Genomic DNA, 19,688 nt, shown 5'->3' on the forward strand with positions numbered 1-19,688 from the left:
AACTGAACTGAACTGATTCTTAGATTCAATTATCTATTAATTCATTTAGTTGCAAAAAATGTTTCATGGAAAAGTTAGAATGTGTTGGACACTTCTTGACCCTAGAGAGCTTCCAGACTACAGCACAGAAGACAAGGAATTAGAATTTACTGAGATATCAATATAAATGTGTCCCAACAATTGCTGCAGAAGCACAGAAAGGAGGAGGGCTCCATTCTGGCACCCTATGGAAGAAATCACAATGATCAGGATTCTTAGCATTTCTCTACTTCTGTAGGTCACAGTATCCTAATGAGGTACCAAAATTGGTGTTAGCAGAACTGTCTTCTAATCACAGCAGTCAATAGAAAACATGCATATGGCACACTCCTGAAGATATCCAGTGTCCCTAAACACAAGAAAGAATTGTGTTGAATAAATCTGTGTTTAAAACAGCACTCCTCAAATTCCTTTTACCAGAAAATACTTATTTCATGGAATATCAACAATGGCATTATTAGTCTATAAAACATCACTCTGAGCATTTCATTTATGAATGATAATACTGTTTTATGGATTTAGAAGGCATATTGAGTATTCCAGTCATAGCTGAGGATAAAATGAAAAAAAAAAAAAAGCCTTACAAAATTAGCATACTAGTCAATAATTAAGTCTATATTTGATTTAAGTACAATATTTATACATAAATTCCACATGTATCCTGATAGAGGAAAAGAATTTCATTCTGCCACAGAGAATTTTTCAAATTTATTTCTCGTAATACATTTTATTGGAAAAGGCAATGGCAACCCCCTCCAGTACTCTTGCCTGGAAAATCCCATGGACGGAGGAGCCTGGTGGGCTTCCATCTATGGGGTTGCACAGAGTTGGATACAACTGAAGCGACTTAGCAGCAGCAGCAGCAGCAGCAATACATTTTATTATGGAAATTATTTTTTTTCAAATTAGTTTATTTATTTTTACCAATATTATGGCCCATAAAAAATTAATAATTAAAAGACTCTTGTTACTTGTAACAAAAGCCATGACAAACCTAAACAACATATTAAAAGGCAGAGAAATCACTTTGCCAACAAAGGTCTGTATAATCTGTATAATATGTCTTTTCCAGTAGTCATGTACGGATGTGAGACTTGGACCACAAAGAAGGCTGAGCACCAAAGAATTGATGCTTTTGAACTGTGGTGCTGGAAGAGTCTTGAGAGTCCCTTGGGATGCAAGGAAAGCAAACCACTCAATCCTGAAGAAAATCACCCTGAATATTCATTGGAAGGACTGATGCTGAAGCTGTAGCTCCAATTCTTTGGCCACCTGATATGAAGATCTGACTCATTGGAAAAGACCCTGATGCTGGGAAGGATTGAGGGCAGGAAGAGAAGGGGGCAACAGAGGAAAAATGGTGGGATGGCATCATTGACACAATGGACAAGAATTTGAGCAAACTCCAGGATTTGGTGAAGGACAAGGAAGCCTGGAATGCTGCAGTCTATAAGCAGGTTGTGAAGAGTTGGACATGACTTATGACTGAACAACAACAACAACAATTTTTAAAAGCTTTACAACCATCGTCAGTCTTTGTATTACTGCATTTGTAAAGAAAACATCCTTTTGGATCATTAAAAAGTCCAATTTATATGCTTACAAATTAATAGTCTTTACATTCACTGCCAGCCATTGATGGGCATTAACTACAAAACAATTCTCACAAGCTGGCAGTTGTTGATTATTGACATAATCTGGATTATGTTAATCAAGGAATGGTTTTATTAGTAGAATGTGTTTCTACAAAATAAATAACATAAAAATAAACTCTTTTCGAGATTTCTTTATTTGGTGATCACTTTTTATGTTTTAATATCTCTACGTATGAAAACAAGACAAGTCCCTATTCTTACAGGAGTTAATCTACTGATAAAAAAAATGTTTGGCTTTTATACTCTTTAAGACCAACATAATTCAAATGGGTTACACATCATTCAATATGCTTCCTCATATCATTCTTAGCCTCCATCTATATAAAATCTTTAGAGTGGCCTCACAAATATCATTTCAGTTTTCAGAGATCTGATCTGATAGCACACTTAGGGAATTCCAAGTTATCATAGTCTTCTTCCTGTAGAAACTCAAAGTTAATAGGATTCATGTCCAGAACTAATGGATCTGAAAAAGAGGTTCTATAATCCCCTTAAAATCCTAAAGTAACATCATGGCAAATGTTCAACTTCGCCTTGTTGATAAGCTTCTTCATAATTCTTTTTAAGTAAACAAAGCATTTTTATTATAGCCATTCATTTATTCATTTAGCCAAAATCAATTTTGCAGAGAAAACTTAGCCTCTGGTGACAATTAAGGCTTTCAGGAAGGTGCATCAGGAATGAATGAGATTATTTCTAATACATAGAAATTGAGTCCATTGCTGTGGACTCAAGATAGAGTGAGATGGGTAGAGTGGGACTGGAGCCCACAAAGAGCTCAAAGTCATGACATGCCTACACACATGTCTATATGTTGTTCTATATGTGTTTTTTTTTTTTTTTGTCATATCCAGCATGAATTAGGCGTCAACATTTAAGACTATTTGATAAGTATTCATAAAACACAACTGTGCTTTATAGCATTTCACAATGTGAAAGGTCATCCACAGCATTCTGATGGCATTTAAGAGGATCCTTGTTAAATAACTTTCTTTTCTTTTTTTTTAATATAATTATTTGCTTTTTTCTTTTTATTCATTTATTTTAATTGGAGGTTAATTACAATATTGTATTGGTTTTGCCATACATCAACATGAATCCACCACAGGTATACACATAAACAAGTGTTATTCCTTGTTTTCAGTTTCCTAACTCAATCTGCTGCTGCTGCTGCTAAGTCTCTTCAGTCGTGTCTGACTCTGTGCGACCCCATAGATGGCAGCCTACCAGGCTCCTCCATCCGCAGGATTCTCCAGGCGAGAACACTGGAGTAGGTTGCCATTGCCTTCTCCAATGCATGAAAGTAAAGAGTGAAAGTGAAGTCACTCAGTCGTGTCTGACTCTTTGCAACCCCATAGACTGCAGCCTACCAGGCTTCTCCATCCATGGGACTTTTCAGGCAAGAGTACTGGAGTGGGTTGCCATTGCCTTCTCCATAACTCAATCTAATGATGTCAATAATATGTACTCCTTTTTTCCCAAGGATATTAAAGCAATCGATGTATTATCTTTCTTGCTGGCTCTCACAAATCATTGTGAGATATTATTACTCCAAGTTTTTAAAAGGGGGTATATATTATTATTTAAAGAGGTTAGATATTATTATTTCATGTTTTTAAACAAATATAAATCTACTATGGAACTTATTTGTGAAATAGAAAAGCATTGAAAAACTTGAGAAGCATGAGGCAAGGTGTCTAATCTCTAGATATATGCCAACACCAGGTACTTTGAGATGGACTATCTTCATTTCTGCCTCACACCATCACAGAGTCTGTGTAAGAATTTTCATCAGGAAATTCTGAAAGAGATGGGAATACCAGACCACCTGACCTGCCTCTTGAGAAACCTATATGCAGGTCAGGAAGCAACAGTTAGAACTGGACATCGAACAACAGACTGGTTCCAAATAGGAAAAGGAGTACGTCAAGGCTGTATACTGTCACCCTGCTTCTTTAACTTATATGCAGAATACATCATGAGAAACGCTGGGCTGGAAGAAGCACAAGCTGGAATCAAGATTGCCAGGAGAAAGATCAATAACCTCAGATATGCAGATGACACCACCCTTATGGCAGAAAGTGAAGAGGAACTAAAAGGCCTCTTGATGAAAGTGAAAGTGGAGAGTGAAAAAGTTGGCTTAAAGCTCAACATTCAGAAAACTAAGATCATGGCGTCTGGTCCCCTCACTTCATGGGAAATAGATGGGGAAACAGTGGAAACAGTGTCAGACTTTATTTTTCTGGGCTCCAAAATCACTGCAGATGGTGACTGCAGCCATGAAATTAAAAGAGGCTTACTCCTTGGAAGGAAAGTTATGACCAAACTAGATAGCATATTCAAAAGCAGAGACATTACTTTGCCATCAAAGGTCTGTCTAGTCAAGGCTATGGTTTTTCCAGTAGTCATGTATGGATGTGAGAGTTGGACTGTGAAGAAAATTGAGCTCCAAAGAATTGATGCTTTTGAATTGTGGTGTTGGAGAAGACTCTTGACAGTCCCTTGGACTGCAAGGAGATCCAACCAGTCCATTCTAAAGGAGATCAGCCCTGGGTGTTCTTTGGAAGGAATGATGCTAAAGCTGAAACTCCAAAACTTTGGCCACCTCATGCGAAGAGTTGACTCATTGGAAAAGACTCTGATGCTGGGAGGGATTGGGGGCAGGAGGAAAAGAGGACGACAGAGGATGAGATGGCTGGATGGCCTCACTGACTCGACGCATGTGAGTTTGAGTGAACTCCGGGAGTTGATGATGGACAGGGAGTCCTGGTGTGCTGCGATTCATGGGGTCGCAAAAATCAGACATGACTGAGCAACTGAACTGAACTGAACCCTTACCTCCTTTGGATGTGACCCTGGGAAACCACTTTTATTTAACTGGTTCTACTTTTCTCTGCTGGGAAATATATAAAAGTATTATTTATATCAATATCAGACTTTTACATAATATAATGAATATGTCTATATATTTAAAATTCATAAATACCGTTCAACAGCATGAGTGACTGCATGAGTTTCCTGGGGCGGCCCAAACAGTCCCACAAACCAGATGGCTAAACAACAGAAATTTATTCTCAGTTTTGTTTTTTTTTTTAATTTTTCTCTTGCTTTATGTATTTTTTTTTTTTTTTTTAATTAATTTTATTTTATTTTTAAACTTTACATAATTGTATTAGTTTTGCCAAATATCAAAATGAATCCACCACAGGTATACATGTGTTCCCCATCCTGAACTGTCCTCCCTCCTCCCTCCCCATACCATCCCTCTGGGTCGTCCCAGTGCACTAGCCCCAAGCATCCAGTATCGTGCATTGAACCTGGACTGGCATCTCGTTTCATACATGATATTTTACATGTTTCAATGCCATTCTCCCAAATCTTCCCACCCTCTCCCTCTCCCACAAAGTCCATAAGACTGTTCTATACATCAGTGTCTCTTTTGCTGTCTCGTATACAGGGTTATCGTTACCATCTTTCTAAATTCCATATATATGCGTTAGTATACTGTATTGGTGTTTTTCCTTCTGGCTTACTTCACTCTGTATAATAGGCTCCAGTTTCATCCACCTCATTAGAACTGATTCAAATGTATTCTTTTTAATGGCTGAGTAATACTCCATTGTGTATATGTGCCACAGCTTTCTTATCCATTCATCTGCTGATGGACATCTAGGTTGCTTCCATGTCCTGGCTATTATAAACAGTGCTGCGATGAACATAGGCTGGGAGCCCAAATTCAAGTGCCACCAGGTTGAACACCTTGAAGCAAATATCTGACCTGGACCTCTCTTCTTGGCTTACAGATAGCATTCTTTCTGTGTCCGTGTTGGTGTCCAAATTTCACCTTTTGTATAAAGACACCAGTCATATTGGATTAAGGCTCACCCTACCTTAGTTTGACTTCACTGATTACATCTGCAATGACTGCATTTCCAATTAAGGTGACACTCTGTAGTACTGGGTGTTAAAACTCCAATATTTTAAAAAATAAAATAAAACTTTAAAAAACCAAGAGTGGCCTTATGATTGCAACTGAACCTTGACTACCTGGGAGGCCAAAGGTAGTCTAGCAGTTTCCCATGCTTGTTCAGCTGGGGCAGCAAGAAGGGACACTCTTCCAGGTGTTCCACGACCTCATCAAGCAGCCCTTCTTGTTTCATTTCAAGTATCTGAGGAGCCTCAGGCCCTGGTGGATGGAAGTGACCTTTCGTACCAGCAAAAACACACCCAGCACAGGCAGAATATGTGCTGCAGACCCTGCTTCACATTAATCAGTGGGACCAGTTGGTGAGGGTGAGATCTTGATATCTGGTTGGCCTTATACATCCTTAACAGATAGATATATTCAAGAGGATCATGAATTTGGCTATCATTGCTAACTCTGGCTCAAAGTTTGGGGCCTGGGACAAACAAAAGCTCTGAGAAGATACTAGCCTCAGCTGGGACCCAGTAGAGCCTCCTCGACCCCATGCATTTCAACCCATAACAGTAACCTAGAAAATATCACACACCATGAGGGTTAGTGTTTCAGGTGCATTTTGAAGTAAGACTTTCTCTTTATCCTGAATACGCTCTTCATACTTGGATTCTCTAGTGGCATTCAAGATCAAAGTCCTCTCCCAAGAGGACCTCTTGCATTTACTGTGAACAGTACAGGGCACAGGCCAGTGCTTCTGAGCATGTGGGTGGCCTGCTGACTGGCAGCTTTGGTATCACTTGAGAGCTAGTGGCTTCCCTGGTGGCTCAGATGGCAAAGCTTCTGCCCACAATGCGGGAGACCCGGGTTCGATTCCTTGGTCAGGAAGATCCCCTGGAGAAGGAAATGGCAATCCACTCCAGCACTTTTGCCTGGAAAATCCCATGGACAGAGGAACCTGATAGGCTACAGTCCATGGGGTCACAAAGAGTCAGACATGACTGAGCGACTTCACTTGGGAGCTAGTAAGAAATTGAGACTCCTGGACCTCATCTCAAACCTTTTGGATCAGAATCTCTCAGGGAGGCACCAAGGATTCTGGATTTCACAATTCTAATGATACCAAATTTTGGCATGCTGGATGAGGCAGACCAGACTGTATCTAATGTATGGAATAAAAATCACATTCCTGTAGGATCACATCCAGTGAAAAATAATCTTCTGTTATGACTTCTGGCTGTCTCAATAATGTTATGTATTGTTTAGGTTACTGATGCTCTTGAACAGTCTTTGTATAGTCTTCCTGCCTTCCTCCACTATTCCCCCAAAGATGATTACAGAAGGCCTTTCCTTTGTAATAGCCAAAAGCCATGTTGCATATTGAAAATTGGAAATTTTAAATCTTTCATCTTTCTATCATCTGTCTATCTATCTACCTATCAAATCCACAAAGTATAACAAGAAATACCTCTACTAGACTATTATTCTGACCATTTTAAATGTGTATATCAATACCTTCACTGAGTATAAACCTGCAGGGAATTCAAGAAAAGTATATTTTGGAATTATTCAAAATATATCAGTGGCAAGATATATGATCTGGGTTTTTTATAAGTTTTATTTATTTAAAAGAAACCAAATATTTATAGATATGTGTATATGCACAAGTTAGTATATATGCATCTATTTCCTTGCTCAGTCAGCTGAGAATTCCTAAAAGCAGATAGCCCAGCATCAATGATTCAAATATTGGTTTTCAATACCATTCTCCAATAAAAAGAACCAAAAATCATTGAATAAATAGCTATTTGTAGGACTGAGGCAAGAAATATAGATAAGCCTGTAGCATCTTGTAGTGCAAGGAAGAAAGAAAATGCTAACACACACATACAAACAAAACGATGGTGGTATGTCAAAGGGACATATGAGCCAACTAAAAGACATTGCAATTATCAAAGTTGAAAAATTTGAGCAAGATAATTTATTTTTATTATTTAATTTATCTTATTTATTTAATCTAATTATTTTATAATAAAGTATGTTATTATAACCCACATAAAATACATATGCATGCATCTCCACTATACAAATGTGATTAAATAAATAAATAGGAGAAAGGACAAATTTTCTGTGCATAAGAATTCCAAGTAATTTATGCAGATATTAATGCCCAGGCATTATTCTTCTACTCCTCAGGTGTGGGCTACTTTTAATGACTTCTTTCCAATGAATACAGAGTAAAATGGAAGGCAGAAGGTAATTTTACAGAACAGACATAGGACAGATACATCTTCAACCAGGAGATGGAGATAAACATTAACAGTCCTACAATGTTGGTGATACATATTCTTGATATAATGTGATGAAAATGGGATTGCACCTCTGATGTCTTCCTCCAAAAATCAAATATCCTCAGACTAATAAAGAAGAAAACATCAGAAATTCACAATCAAGGAATAGTCTACATAACTTACCAATACTTCTTGAAACTGTCAGTTCAGTTCAGTCGCTCAGTCGTGTCTGACTCTTTGCGATCCAATGAATTGCAGCACGCCAGGCCTCCCTGTCCATCACCAACTCCCGGAGTTCACCCAAACTCATGCCCATCAAGTCGGTGATGCCATCCAGCCATCTCATCCTCTGTCGTCCCCTTCTCCTCCTGCCCCCAATCCCTCCCAGCAACAGAGTCTTTTCCAATGAGTCAACTCTTCGCATGAGGTGGCCAAAGTTTTGGAGTTTCAGCTTTAGCATCATTCCTTCCAATGAACACCCAGGACTGATCTCCTTTAGAATAGATTGGTTGGATCTCCTTGCAGTCCAAGGGACTGTCAAGAGTCTTCTCCAACACCACAGTTCAAAAGCATCAATTCTTCAGTGCTCAGCTTTCTTCACACTCCAATTCTCACATCCCTACATGACTACTGGAAAAACCACAGCCTTGACTAGATGGACCTTTGTTGGCAGAGTAATGTCTCTACTTTTGAATATGCTATCTAGGTTGGTCATAACTTTCCTTCCAAGGAGTAAGCTTCTTTTAAATTCATGGCTTCAATCACCACCTGCAGTGATTTTGGAGCCCCAAAAAATAAAGTCTGACACTGTTCCCACTGTTTCCCCATCTATTTCCCATGAAGTGATGGAACCAGATGCCATGATCTTAGTTTCCTGAATGTTGAGCTTTAAGCCAACTTTTTCACTCTCTTTCACTTTCATCAAGGGGCTTTCCTTGAGTTACCCTAATCCATGATATTGAAGTGATTAGCCCCAAACTTGTTGATCAAAAATAAAAAGAGTGAATTGTCTTTGAAATATGATTTTTAAAAAACATAGTATTTTCATCACAAAGTGTGCACCATTGTCAAATAAGCAAAACCCATTAGAAAAATAATAGGGTATTGACACAGTTCTACAGGTCATTAAGACACTGGAGTTAACCATCAAAGACTTTAGTATGAAAATAACTAATATTTTTAAGAGAAGAGAAAAAATAATAAATGAAAATATAGATAATGTCACCAGAAAACAACTTTAAAAATTTTTCAATAGATTTTTTTTAATATCAAAAAAATTTTTTTGCTCAAAACACCTCACATTTATTATCTTTGTTTTTCATTTATTTTTTATTGAAGGATAATTGCTTTACAGAATTTTGCTCTTTTCTGTCAAACCTCAACATGAATCAGCCATAGGTATACATATATCCCTTCCTTTTTGAAACTCCTTCCCATCTCTCTCCCCATCCCACCTTTTAAGTTGATACAGAGACCCTGTTTGAGTTTCCTGAGCCATATAGAAAATTCCTGTTGGCTATCTATTTTACATATGGTAATGCAAATTTCCATGTTACTCTTTTCATACAGCTCACCCTCTCCTCCCCTTTCCCCTTGTCCATAAGTCTATTCTCTATGTCTGTTTCTCCGTTGGTGCCCTGTAAATAAGTTCTTCAGTACCATTCTTCTAGATTCCATATATATGTGTTAGAATATGATATTTATCTTTCTTTTTCTGACTCACTTCAGTCTGTATAATAGGTTCTAGGTTCATCCATCTGACCAGGACTGACTCAAATGCCTTCATTTTAATGGCTGAGCAATATTCTACTGTGTATATGTACCACAATTTCATCCATTCCTCTGTCGATGGACATCTAGGTTGCTTCCATGTTCTAGCTATTGTAAATAGTGCTGCAATGAACAATGGGATACATGTGTCTTTTTAAATTTTGGTTTCCTCAGGGTATATGCCTAGGAGTGGGATTGCTGGGTCATATGTTGGTTTTATTTCTAATTGTTTAAGGAATCTCCATACCGTCTTCCCTCATAACTTCCCTTGTACCTCAGTCTTCATACTGTCTCCCCTCATAGCTCAGTCAGTAAAGAATATGGCTGCAACGCAGGAGACCCAGGTTCAATTCCTGGGTTGGGAAGATCCCCTGGAGAAGGAAATGGTCACCCACTCCAATATTCTTGCCTGGAGAATCTCAAGAACAGAGAAGTCTGGCCATGGGGCCGCAAGAGTTGGACACAACTTAGCGACTACGCCACCACCACCATCATACCGTCTTCAGGAATTTTAATTACAAATACAAAAGATAGGGGAGTTCCAAGAAGGTTGAGGAGTAGGTGGATGTGGCTCCATGGCTGCATCAGAAATACATCTCTACTTGCAACAATACTCACAGAACACTGGCTGAACATTACCAGGAGACCTGATCACCAGAAAGGACCATATAGATCCACATGTAACTAAGTGGAAGGAGGAGAGAAAGCAGCACCTGATTTGCACCCTGGGGTGAAGAAGGGAAGCACTTGAGGCTGTCAGAAGAGAATGAAGCAGCTGATCTGTGAGTCTGGATGAAGTGAGAACCACACAATCCATGTACATGCCCAACATACCCTGGCCTGGGATGCATTCTCATTGTTGTGCATGGTCCTGGGAGATGGAGCCTATGAATTGGAAAGCAATCCCAAAAAGAGCACTGCTACCAGCTGTGGGAAGACAGCCTGCAGGAAGAGGAGGGAGGAAATATGCAAGATGGAATGCCTTTGGAGGAAAACTAGACTGCCATGGAACCAGGGCACTACTGTTGAGTCACATGCAGGGAGTGGAACCACCCTGTAGCCTCCCTCTCCCCACATGCCATCAGCTGCCATCAGAAGGACTAGTCAACACTGCACATTGAGTGCCTGACACTGGAGACAAGAAAAGGCTCCCAGTAGGGTAATATCTCCTGCACCCATGGCCATTGACTTCCCTGCTCACCTTGCCCCATGGGTGTTCCCCAGATTTAAGCAGTTATGCCATCTCCACACCCTGTCCCCACTGGAGCAGACCCAAGTCCTCCAGGGCCGCCTCAGAAGCAGACTTTTGTGAGTAGCCCACATGCAGAGGTCAACTGGTTTTCATGTGAAACAGATAATAACTGTAAATGTAAGTAACTGGCTTTTTATAATTTTAATGTGCACACACTGCTAGATACACAAATGCACACTTTAACCAGTTGCAGCCTGGCTATGATTCTGTACTGACTTTCCCTGTTATTAGTGCTTTGTAACCTAGATAGATTTACAGAAAATAAAAACTGCCCAAAGTTCCAAAACAAACAAACAAAAAATACAATGAGTGTCCCCACAAAAGAAAACTCTCTACTTCTGATACCTATGGACATTGAGGGTAAGCAAATGAGGAAGCAGCACCAGGTGCCCTCACAGAGCCTACAGCCAGTCCAGAACCCAGCCCCCACCCAGCATTGAAGGGCCTCTGAGCAGGCACAGGTAGACTGTGGCTCATGGTGGGAACAAGGACACTGAGAGCTGAGACCCTGGGAAAACATTTATTTTTTTTTTTTATGCTTTGACTCACTATGTTTTTGGTTCTGTTTTCGTTTTTGGTTTTCTTATTTCTTTATTCTCTGTTGTTATGGTTGTTGTTTTGTTATTATTATTTAATCTTTTGGGATACTTTTAGTCACAGGTCCTATTTTTCATATACTTCTGCTTTCATTGGGTTTTCTGTTGTTCTGGGCTTTTCTGGTTTTCTTTCATTCCTTTTTCACTTTTTTCTTTGCTTTTAAAATATATATCAGTTCAGTTCAGTCTCACAGTCATGTCTGACTCTTTGTGACCCCATGGACTGCAGCACGTCAGGCATCCCTATTCATCACCAACTTCTGGAGCTTGCTCAACTTCATGTTCATAGAGTCAGTGATGCCATCCAACCATCTCATTATCTGTCATCCCCTTCTTCTCCTGCCTTCAGTCTTTCCCAGCATCAGAGTCTTTTCCAATGAGTCAGTTCCTTGCATCAGGTGGCCAAAGTATTGGGGTTTCAGCTTCAGCATCAGTCCTTCCAATGAATATTCAGGACTGATTTCCTTTAGAATTGACTGGTTTGATCTCCTTGCAGTCCAAGGAGCTCTCAAAAGTCTTCTCCACCACCACCACAGTTCAAAAGCATCAATTCTTTCTTTATAATCCAACTCCCACATCCATAATTGACTAATGGAAAAACTATATCTTTGATTAGAAGGACAATTGTTGGCAAAGTAATGTCTTGGCTTTTTAATGTGCTCTCTGGGTTGGTCATAGCTTTTCTTCCAAGGAGGAAAAGTCTTTTAATTTCATGGCTGCAGTCACCATCTCCAGTAATTCTGGAGCCCCCAAAATAAAGTCTGTCACTATTTCTATTATTTCCCCATCTATTTGCCATGAAGTGATGGGGCCAGATGCCATGGTCTTACTTTTCTGAATGTTGAGTTTTAACCCAGCTTTTTCACTCTCTCCTTTCACTTTTAGTAAGAGGCTCTTTAGTTCTTCTTTGCTTTCTGCTATAAGGATGGTGTCATCTGCATATCTGAGGTTATTGGTATTTCTTCTGGCAATCTTGACTCCAGCTTGCACTTCATCTAGCCCAGCATTTCACAGGATGTACTCTGCATATAGATTAAATAAGCCGGGTGACAATACACAACCTTGATGTACTCCTTTCCCGATTTGGAACCAGTCTGTTCTTCCAGTTCTAACTGTTGCTTCTTGACTTGCATACAGACTTCTAAGGAGGCAGGTAAGGTGGTCTGGTGTTCTCATCTCTTGAAGAATTTTCCTCAATTTGTTGTGACCCATATAGTCAAAGGCTTTGGCATAGTCAATAAAACAGAAATAGATGTTTTTCTGGAACTCTCTTGTTTTTTTCAATGATCCAACAGATGTTGGCAATTTGACCTTTGGTTCCTCTATCTTTTCTAAATCCAGCTTGGACATCTGGAAGTTCACAGAGCACATACTTTTGAACCCTGGCTTGGAGAATTTTGAGCATTACTTTGCTAGCATGTGCGATGAGTGCAATTGTGCAGTAGTTTGAACATTCCTTGCCATTGCCTTTCTTTGGGATTGGAATGAAAACTGACCTTTTACAGTCCTGTGGACACTGCTGAGTTTTCCAAATTTGCTGGCATAGTGAGTGCAGCACTTTAATAGAATCATCGTTTAGAATTTGAAATAGCTCCACTGGAATTCCATCACCACCACTAGCTTTGTTTGTCATAATGCTTCCTAAGGCCCACTTGATTTCACATTCCAGGATAAGTGATCCTGAAATGTGATCACATTCTAGGTGAGTGATCACACCAGAGTGGTTATCTGGGTCGTGAAAATCTTTTTTCTTTTTTTTTTTTTTTTTCTGTATAGTTCCTGTGTATTTTTGCCACCTCTTCTTAATATCTTTTGCTTCTGTTAATTCCATACCATTTCTGTCCTTTATTGTGCCCATCTTTGCATGAAATGTTCCCTTGGTGTGTCTAATCTTCTTTATGAGATCTCTAAGTCTTTCCCATTCTATTGTTTTCCTCTATTTCTTTGCATTCATCGCTGAGGAAGGCTTCCTTATCTCTCCTTGCTAGTCTTTGAAAGTCTGCATCCAAATGAGTATATCTTTCCTTTTCTCCTTTGCCTTTCACTCCTCTTCTTTTCTCAGCTGTTTGTAAGGCCTCCTCAGGCAACCATTTTTCACTTTTGCATTTCTTTTTCTTGGGGATGGTCTTGACCACTGCCTCCTGTACAATGTCACTCACCTCTGTCCATAGTTCTTCAGGCACTTTGTCTATCACATCTAATCCCTTGAATCTATTTGTCCCTTCCACTGTATAATCATAAGGGATTTGATTTAGGTCATACCTGAATGTTCTGGTGGTTTTCCCCACTTTCTTCCATTTAAGTCTGAATTTGGCAACAAGGAGTTCATGAGAAGTTCATGATCTGTGCCACAGTCAGCTTCTGTTCTTGTTTTTGCCCACTGTCAGACTTTTGAGAGTACCTTTGACTGAAAGGAGATCCAACCAGTCCATCGTAAAGGAGTGTTCCTTGAAAGGACTGATGTTGAAGCTGAAACTCCAGTACTTTGGCCACGTCATGCAAAGACTGACTTATTGGAAAGGACCCTGATGCTGGGAAAGATTAAAGGCAAGAGGAGAAGGGGACGACCGAGGATGAGATGGTTGGATGACATCACTGAGTCAATGGACATGAGTTTGTGTAAACTCCGGGAGTTGGTGATGGACAGGGAGGCCTGGCTTGCTGCAGTCCACGGGGTCACAAGGAGTTGGACATAACTGAGTGACTGAACTGAACTGTACTGAACTGTCAGAGCTTCTCCATCTTTGACTGCAAAGAATGTGATCAATCTGATTTTGGTATTGAACATCTGGTAATGTCCAGATGTAGAGGCTTCTCTTGTGTCATTGGAAGAGTGTGTTTGCTATTACCAGTGCATTCTCTTGGCAAAACTCTGTTAGCCTTTGCCCTGCTTCATTTTGTATTCCAAGGCCAATCTTCTCTGTTATTCCAGGTATCTCTTGACTTCCTACTTTTGCATTCCAGTCCCCTATGATGAAAAGGACATCTTTTTGGGTGTTAGTTCTAGAAGGTCTTGTAGGTCCTCATAGAACCATTCAACTTCAGCTTCTTCACCTTTACTGATTGGGGTATAGACTTGGATTACTGTGATACTGAATGGTTTGCCTTGGAAACAAACAGAGATCATTCTGTCATTTTTGAGATTGCACCCAAGAACTGCATTTTGGATTCTTCTGTTGACTATGACTAAAGTGTATATAGATCTTTTAAATATAGTTTTAACTTTGATTCTCTGTTGTTCTTTTTTTTCTTACCATTTTCATGTTTTAATTTTCTTTGCTTTATTTTTCAGTTGGCACTCTGCCCCAGTTTTTTTGTTTTGTTTTGTTTTGTTTTTCCTGTTTGATTCTTCTTTTTTGTTTTTAATTTGTGGATTTCTTTTTTTTATTTCTTTTGCTTGGTTAGTTGCTGTCTTGTACTTTGCTTTCTTTGCTTCTGTTTTGACTTCTTGTGTGTGTGTGTGTATTCCTTTGTTCTTGTTTCTCTTTGTTTGATTTTACATTTATCATTTGTCTTCTTTAAGTCTTTTTTCTTTTGTTGTTGTTTTGTTTTCCTTTTTTTAAAACAATTCCCCTTTATTGCTGTGATGAATGATTTGTGCTGTCTTTGTTCCCAGACCAAAGATCAGGCCTGAGGCTCTAGGGTGAGAACAAGTCCAAGACAGTGGACAGTCAGTAAGTCTTGGCCCCTGGGAATATTAATTGGTGACAGCTCCCATTACACCATCAAAATCAATGTCTTGATTCCACCCAACTGCCTGGAGCACACAGTGCCAGACTCCTATGCCAAACCACAAGCAAGACAGGTACACAAACCCTACCATTAGCAAACAAGCCTAATAAAGTCATACTAAGCCCATAGATACCCCACATTACACCTCTGACATGTCCCTACCCATCAGTGGGAAAAAATTCAGGTCCACCCACCAGAACCCAGGAACCAATCCCTCCTACCATGAAACTTTCACAAGAAACTAGACCAACTTCACTCAATGAGGGCAGAAACCAGAAACAAGATAAACAACTCTGCAACCTGAGAAAAAGAGAGACCTCAAACACAGTAAGCTAGACAAAATAAAAAGAAAATTATCATTAGGATGACACGAAGTATTAGTTGCTCATTCATATCCAACTCTTTGCAATCCCATGGACTATAGCCTTCCAGGCTCCTGTGTTCATGGACTTCTTCAGGCAAGAATACTGGAGTGAGTTGCCTTTCCCTTCTGCAGGGGAACTTCTCAACCCAGGGATTGAAAAAGTGTCTCCAGCATTGCAGGCAGATTCTTTACCATCTAAGCCACCAGGGAAGCCCCCATTAGGATGAAAAAGCAAGACAAAAACCTACAAGACCAAATAAATAAAGAGTAAGTAGGTAATATATCTGAAAATGAATTCAGAGTAATGATAATAAAAATTATCCAAAATCTTGAAAATAAAATTGGGAAAAAGGCAAGAAACATTTAATAATTGTCTAGAACAATTATAGAATAAGCAAACAATGATGATTCACACAATAACTGAAATTGAAACTACTCTAGGAAGAATCAATAGAAAAATACACTGGGGCAGAAGAATAGTTAAGTGAGCTACAAGACAGAATGGTGGAAATAACTGCTAAGGAATAGAATAAAGAAAAATGAATGAAAAGAATTGGGGACAGTCTCAGAGACCTCTGGGGCAATATCAAATGCATCAACATTTGAATTAGGAGGATCCCAGAAGAAGAAAATGAGGAGAGTCTGAGAAAATATTCAAAGAGATTATAGTTGAAAGGTTTCCTAACATGGGAAAGAAAATAACCAAGTTCAGGAAGTACAGAATCTCATACAGGAGAAACCCTAGAGAAATATTAAACACGAAGAAAAAAATATTAAAAGCAAGGGGAAAGCAACAAATAACATACAAGAGGATCTGCACAAGACTGACAGCTTATCTTTTAGCCGAAACTCTGCATGCCAGAAAAGAATGGTAAATATTCAAAGTAATGAAAGAGGAAAAAACCTACAACCAAGATTACCAAGGAAGGATCCCTTTCAGATTCAACAGAGAAATCAAGAGCTTTAAAGATATTTCAAGAGAATTTATGGGAATTCAGCACCACCAAACCAGCTATACAACAAATCCTAAAGGAAATTCTCTAGGCAGGTAAAACAAGAGAATAAAAAGACTTACAAAAACAAACCAAAAACAATTAAGAAAATGGTAATAGGAACATACATATTTATAATCATCTTAAATGTAAATGGATATTATGCTCCAACCAAAAGACCAAAACTGGCTAAATGTGGTCTCTAATAGACCCACTTCAGACCTAGGGAGACATAGAAACTGAAAGTGAAGGGATAGAAGATCATATTCCATGCAAATTGAAATCAAAAGAAAACCGAGGTAGCAATACTCTTATTAGATAAAATAGAATTTAAAATAAGGAATATTAAGAGAGACAAGGATGGACACTATATAATGATCAAGAGATGAATCCAAGAAAAAGACATAACAATTGTAAATATTATGCAAGCAACAAAGGAGCACCTCAATATATAAAACAAATGCTAACAGCCACAGAAGGGGAAACTGACAGCAACACAATAAGAGTGGGGACACTAACATTTCACTTAATCAATGGACAGATTACTCAGGCAGAAAATTATATGATGAAAAGACAGTCTCCTCAATAAGTAGACTGCTGCATATAAAAGAATGGAATTAGAACACTTTCTAACACCATACACAGAAATATTCAAAACAGATTAAAAACCTAAATGTAAGGCCATCTATGGGCTTACCTTGTGACTCAGTTGATAAAGAATAGGCCTGCAATATGGGAGACCTGGGTTCGATCCTTTGGTTGGGAAGATCCCCTGGAGAAGGGAAAGGCTACCCACTCCAGTATTCTGACCTGGAGAATTCCATGGACTCTATAGTCCATGCGGCAAAGAGCCATCTATATAAAACCCTTAGAGGAAAACATTGGCAGAACACTCTTCAACATAAATCACAACAAGGTCTTTTTGACCCACCTCATAGCTTAATGGAAATAAAAACAAAAGTAAAACACATGGGACTTATTTAATCCTAAAGCCTTTTGAAGAGCAAAGGAAACCATAAACAACATGAAGAGACAACCCTCAGTATGGGAGCTAATAATTGCAAATGAAGCAACTGACAAAGGATAATATCCAAAATATACATAAAGCTCATGCAGCTCAATATTAGGAAAACAAACAACTCAATCAAAAAATGGTTGAAAGACCTAAGCAAACATTTATCCAAAGACATAGGATGGCCAACAAATACAGGAAAAGATGATCAACATCACTCATTATTAGAGAAATGCAAATCAAATCTACAATGAAGCATCACCTCACACTGATCAGAATGGCTATCATCAGAAACTACAAAAAATAAATGCTGGAGAAGATGTAGAGGAAAGGAAGCCCTCTTTTACTGTTGGTGAGAATATACACTAATACAACCAGTATGGAGAACAGTATGGAGATTCCTTTGGAAACTAGAAACAAAACTCTCATATGACCCAGAAATGCCATGTAGAAAAATGGTACAATGAACCTATTTTGTAGAACAGAAATAAAGACACAGACATAGAAAAAGGACGTGTGGTCACAGCAGGGAAAGGAGAGGTTGTGATGAATTGAGAGGGTACCGTTGCATATATACACTACTGTATGTAAGATATATAGCTAATGGGAAGCTCCTGTATAACAGAGGGAGCTCAACGTGGTGCTCTTTGATGACCTAGAGGGGTTGGATGAGGGTGGGAAGGAAGCTCAAATGGCAGGGGATATATGTATACTTATAGCTGATTCGTGTTGTATAGCAGAAACAAGCATAACATTGTAAAGCAATTATCCTCCAATTAAAAATATACAAAAGTTGCATCTAATAAAAGTAATTTGTTATATAAAAGTAGGTTAAAGAAAAAATATGACTAACCACAAAGTGATTAGATAGAAAATAATCAAAACAAGAAAAATTAGAGACAAAACAATAAATATGTTGAGGGCAAAAATTATATGAAATATGGCATATATTTCTAATATAAATGTAATTGATAAAGAAAAAAATTGAAATTGGAATTATAGAGAATTGGTTAGATGCAATATCTGAATAAACAATGTCTTAAAATTACCCTAGATAACTGAAAACATGAAATCACACACTTAAGAATAATTGTGAACTCCAAAGAAAACCTTTGAACTTCTAAAGACTGAAGGCAGAAAGTATGTCTTTTAACATCTTAAGAAACACACACACACACACACACACATTACTTACTTTCACAGGAACAAAATTAACACAGACATCTGACTCCTCACCAGAAATCATAGAAACCAAAGACAATGGAGAAAATTGAGAAGGGAGAAAGAGAGATGATTTTGTGATCACTATAACAAGTTTCTTCTGTCTCTTGTATAAAACCTCTAAGAAATTTGCATGCTAGTCTATTTCTTGGCCATACCAAGGCTACCCATGCAGTCCATTTGAACCTTGGTCCAATTGTCTAAAATTACTTGGATAGGACACACAGCATTTTTTTTTATCCTAAGAATGAAGACATCTATAGCAAGCTTTGTGAAATTGAGCTAAGTACATGAAATACACTCTGCAAAGGACATACTTAGGACAAGCTTAGGGCATGCCTAGAGCATACTTAGAAGTGGTTCTGTAGTATAGGCAGTTCTAGCAAAAGTCTCCTGACCTGAAGAGATCATTGGTAGCCTAGATCCATAATTAACCTAACTAGAAGCTTTTCCTTGGTGCCTCTTTTATTTTATTTGTATTTTTTAAAGAGGTAAAATTAATTTTAATGAAATACTGAATTCACTCATAAATAAAAAGTAGTATTTCAACACCCAATGAACATAAAAATTATTAATGAAATATTTTACATTTTTTATCCATAGTAAGTCTTTGAAAACAGGTGTGTTAGTGACACAGCATATCCCACTTTAGACCCACTATACTTTGAGCCAGTACCTATTTTATTACAAAGACCCAAACAACCCCTCTCAGAGAATAAATTTGTTATAGTCGAAGTAATCATGGGAAAGAGCTGTTTTTCCATGACTATGGCAAAAGCCACACAGCTTGATGTGAATATCTAACACTTTTAAAAGTTTATTTAAGCTTTACGTTTAGCCATGTTCTG

At 38.5% G+C, this 19,688-nt stretch overlaps 1 protein-coding gene across 2 annotated transcripts in view; it reads left to right on the forward strand.

Annotated features, from left to right (window-relative positions):
- Positions 1–19,688, forward strand: part of GABRG3 (gamma-aminobutyric acid type A receptor subunit gamma3) — an 839,241-nt gene that overhangs the window by 703,654 nt on the left and 115,899 nt on the right. The window contains exon 7 of one of the 2 annotated variants that reach the window (XM_070358245.1): positions 1,112–1,743. The exons of the other annotated variant lie outside the window; for it this stretch is intronic. Coding sequence (XP_070214346.1) covers positions 1,112–1,293 — 182 coding nt within the window. The 3' untranslated portion in view covers positions 1,294–1,743. Of the gene's footprint in view, positions 1–1,111; positions 1,744–19,688 lie in introns of those variants that run through there. 2 annotated transcript variants of the gene reach the window in all.

The sequence above is a fragment of the Bos mutus genome, chromosome 21, assembly GCF_027580195.1.
Source record: "Bos mutus isolate GX-2022 chromosome 21, NWIPB_WYAK_1.1, whole genome shotgun sequence".
Lineage (NCBI taxonomy): Eukaryota > Metazoa > Chordata > Mammalia > Artiodactyla > Bovidae > Bos > Bos mutus.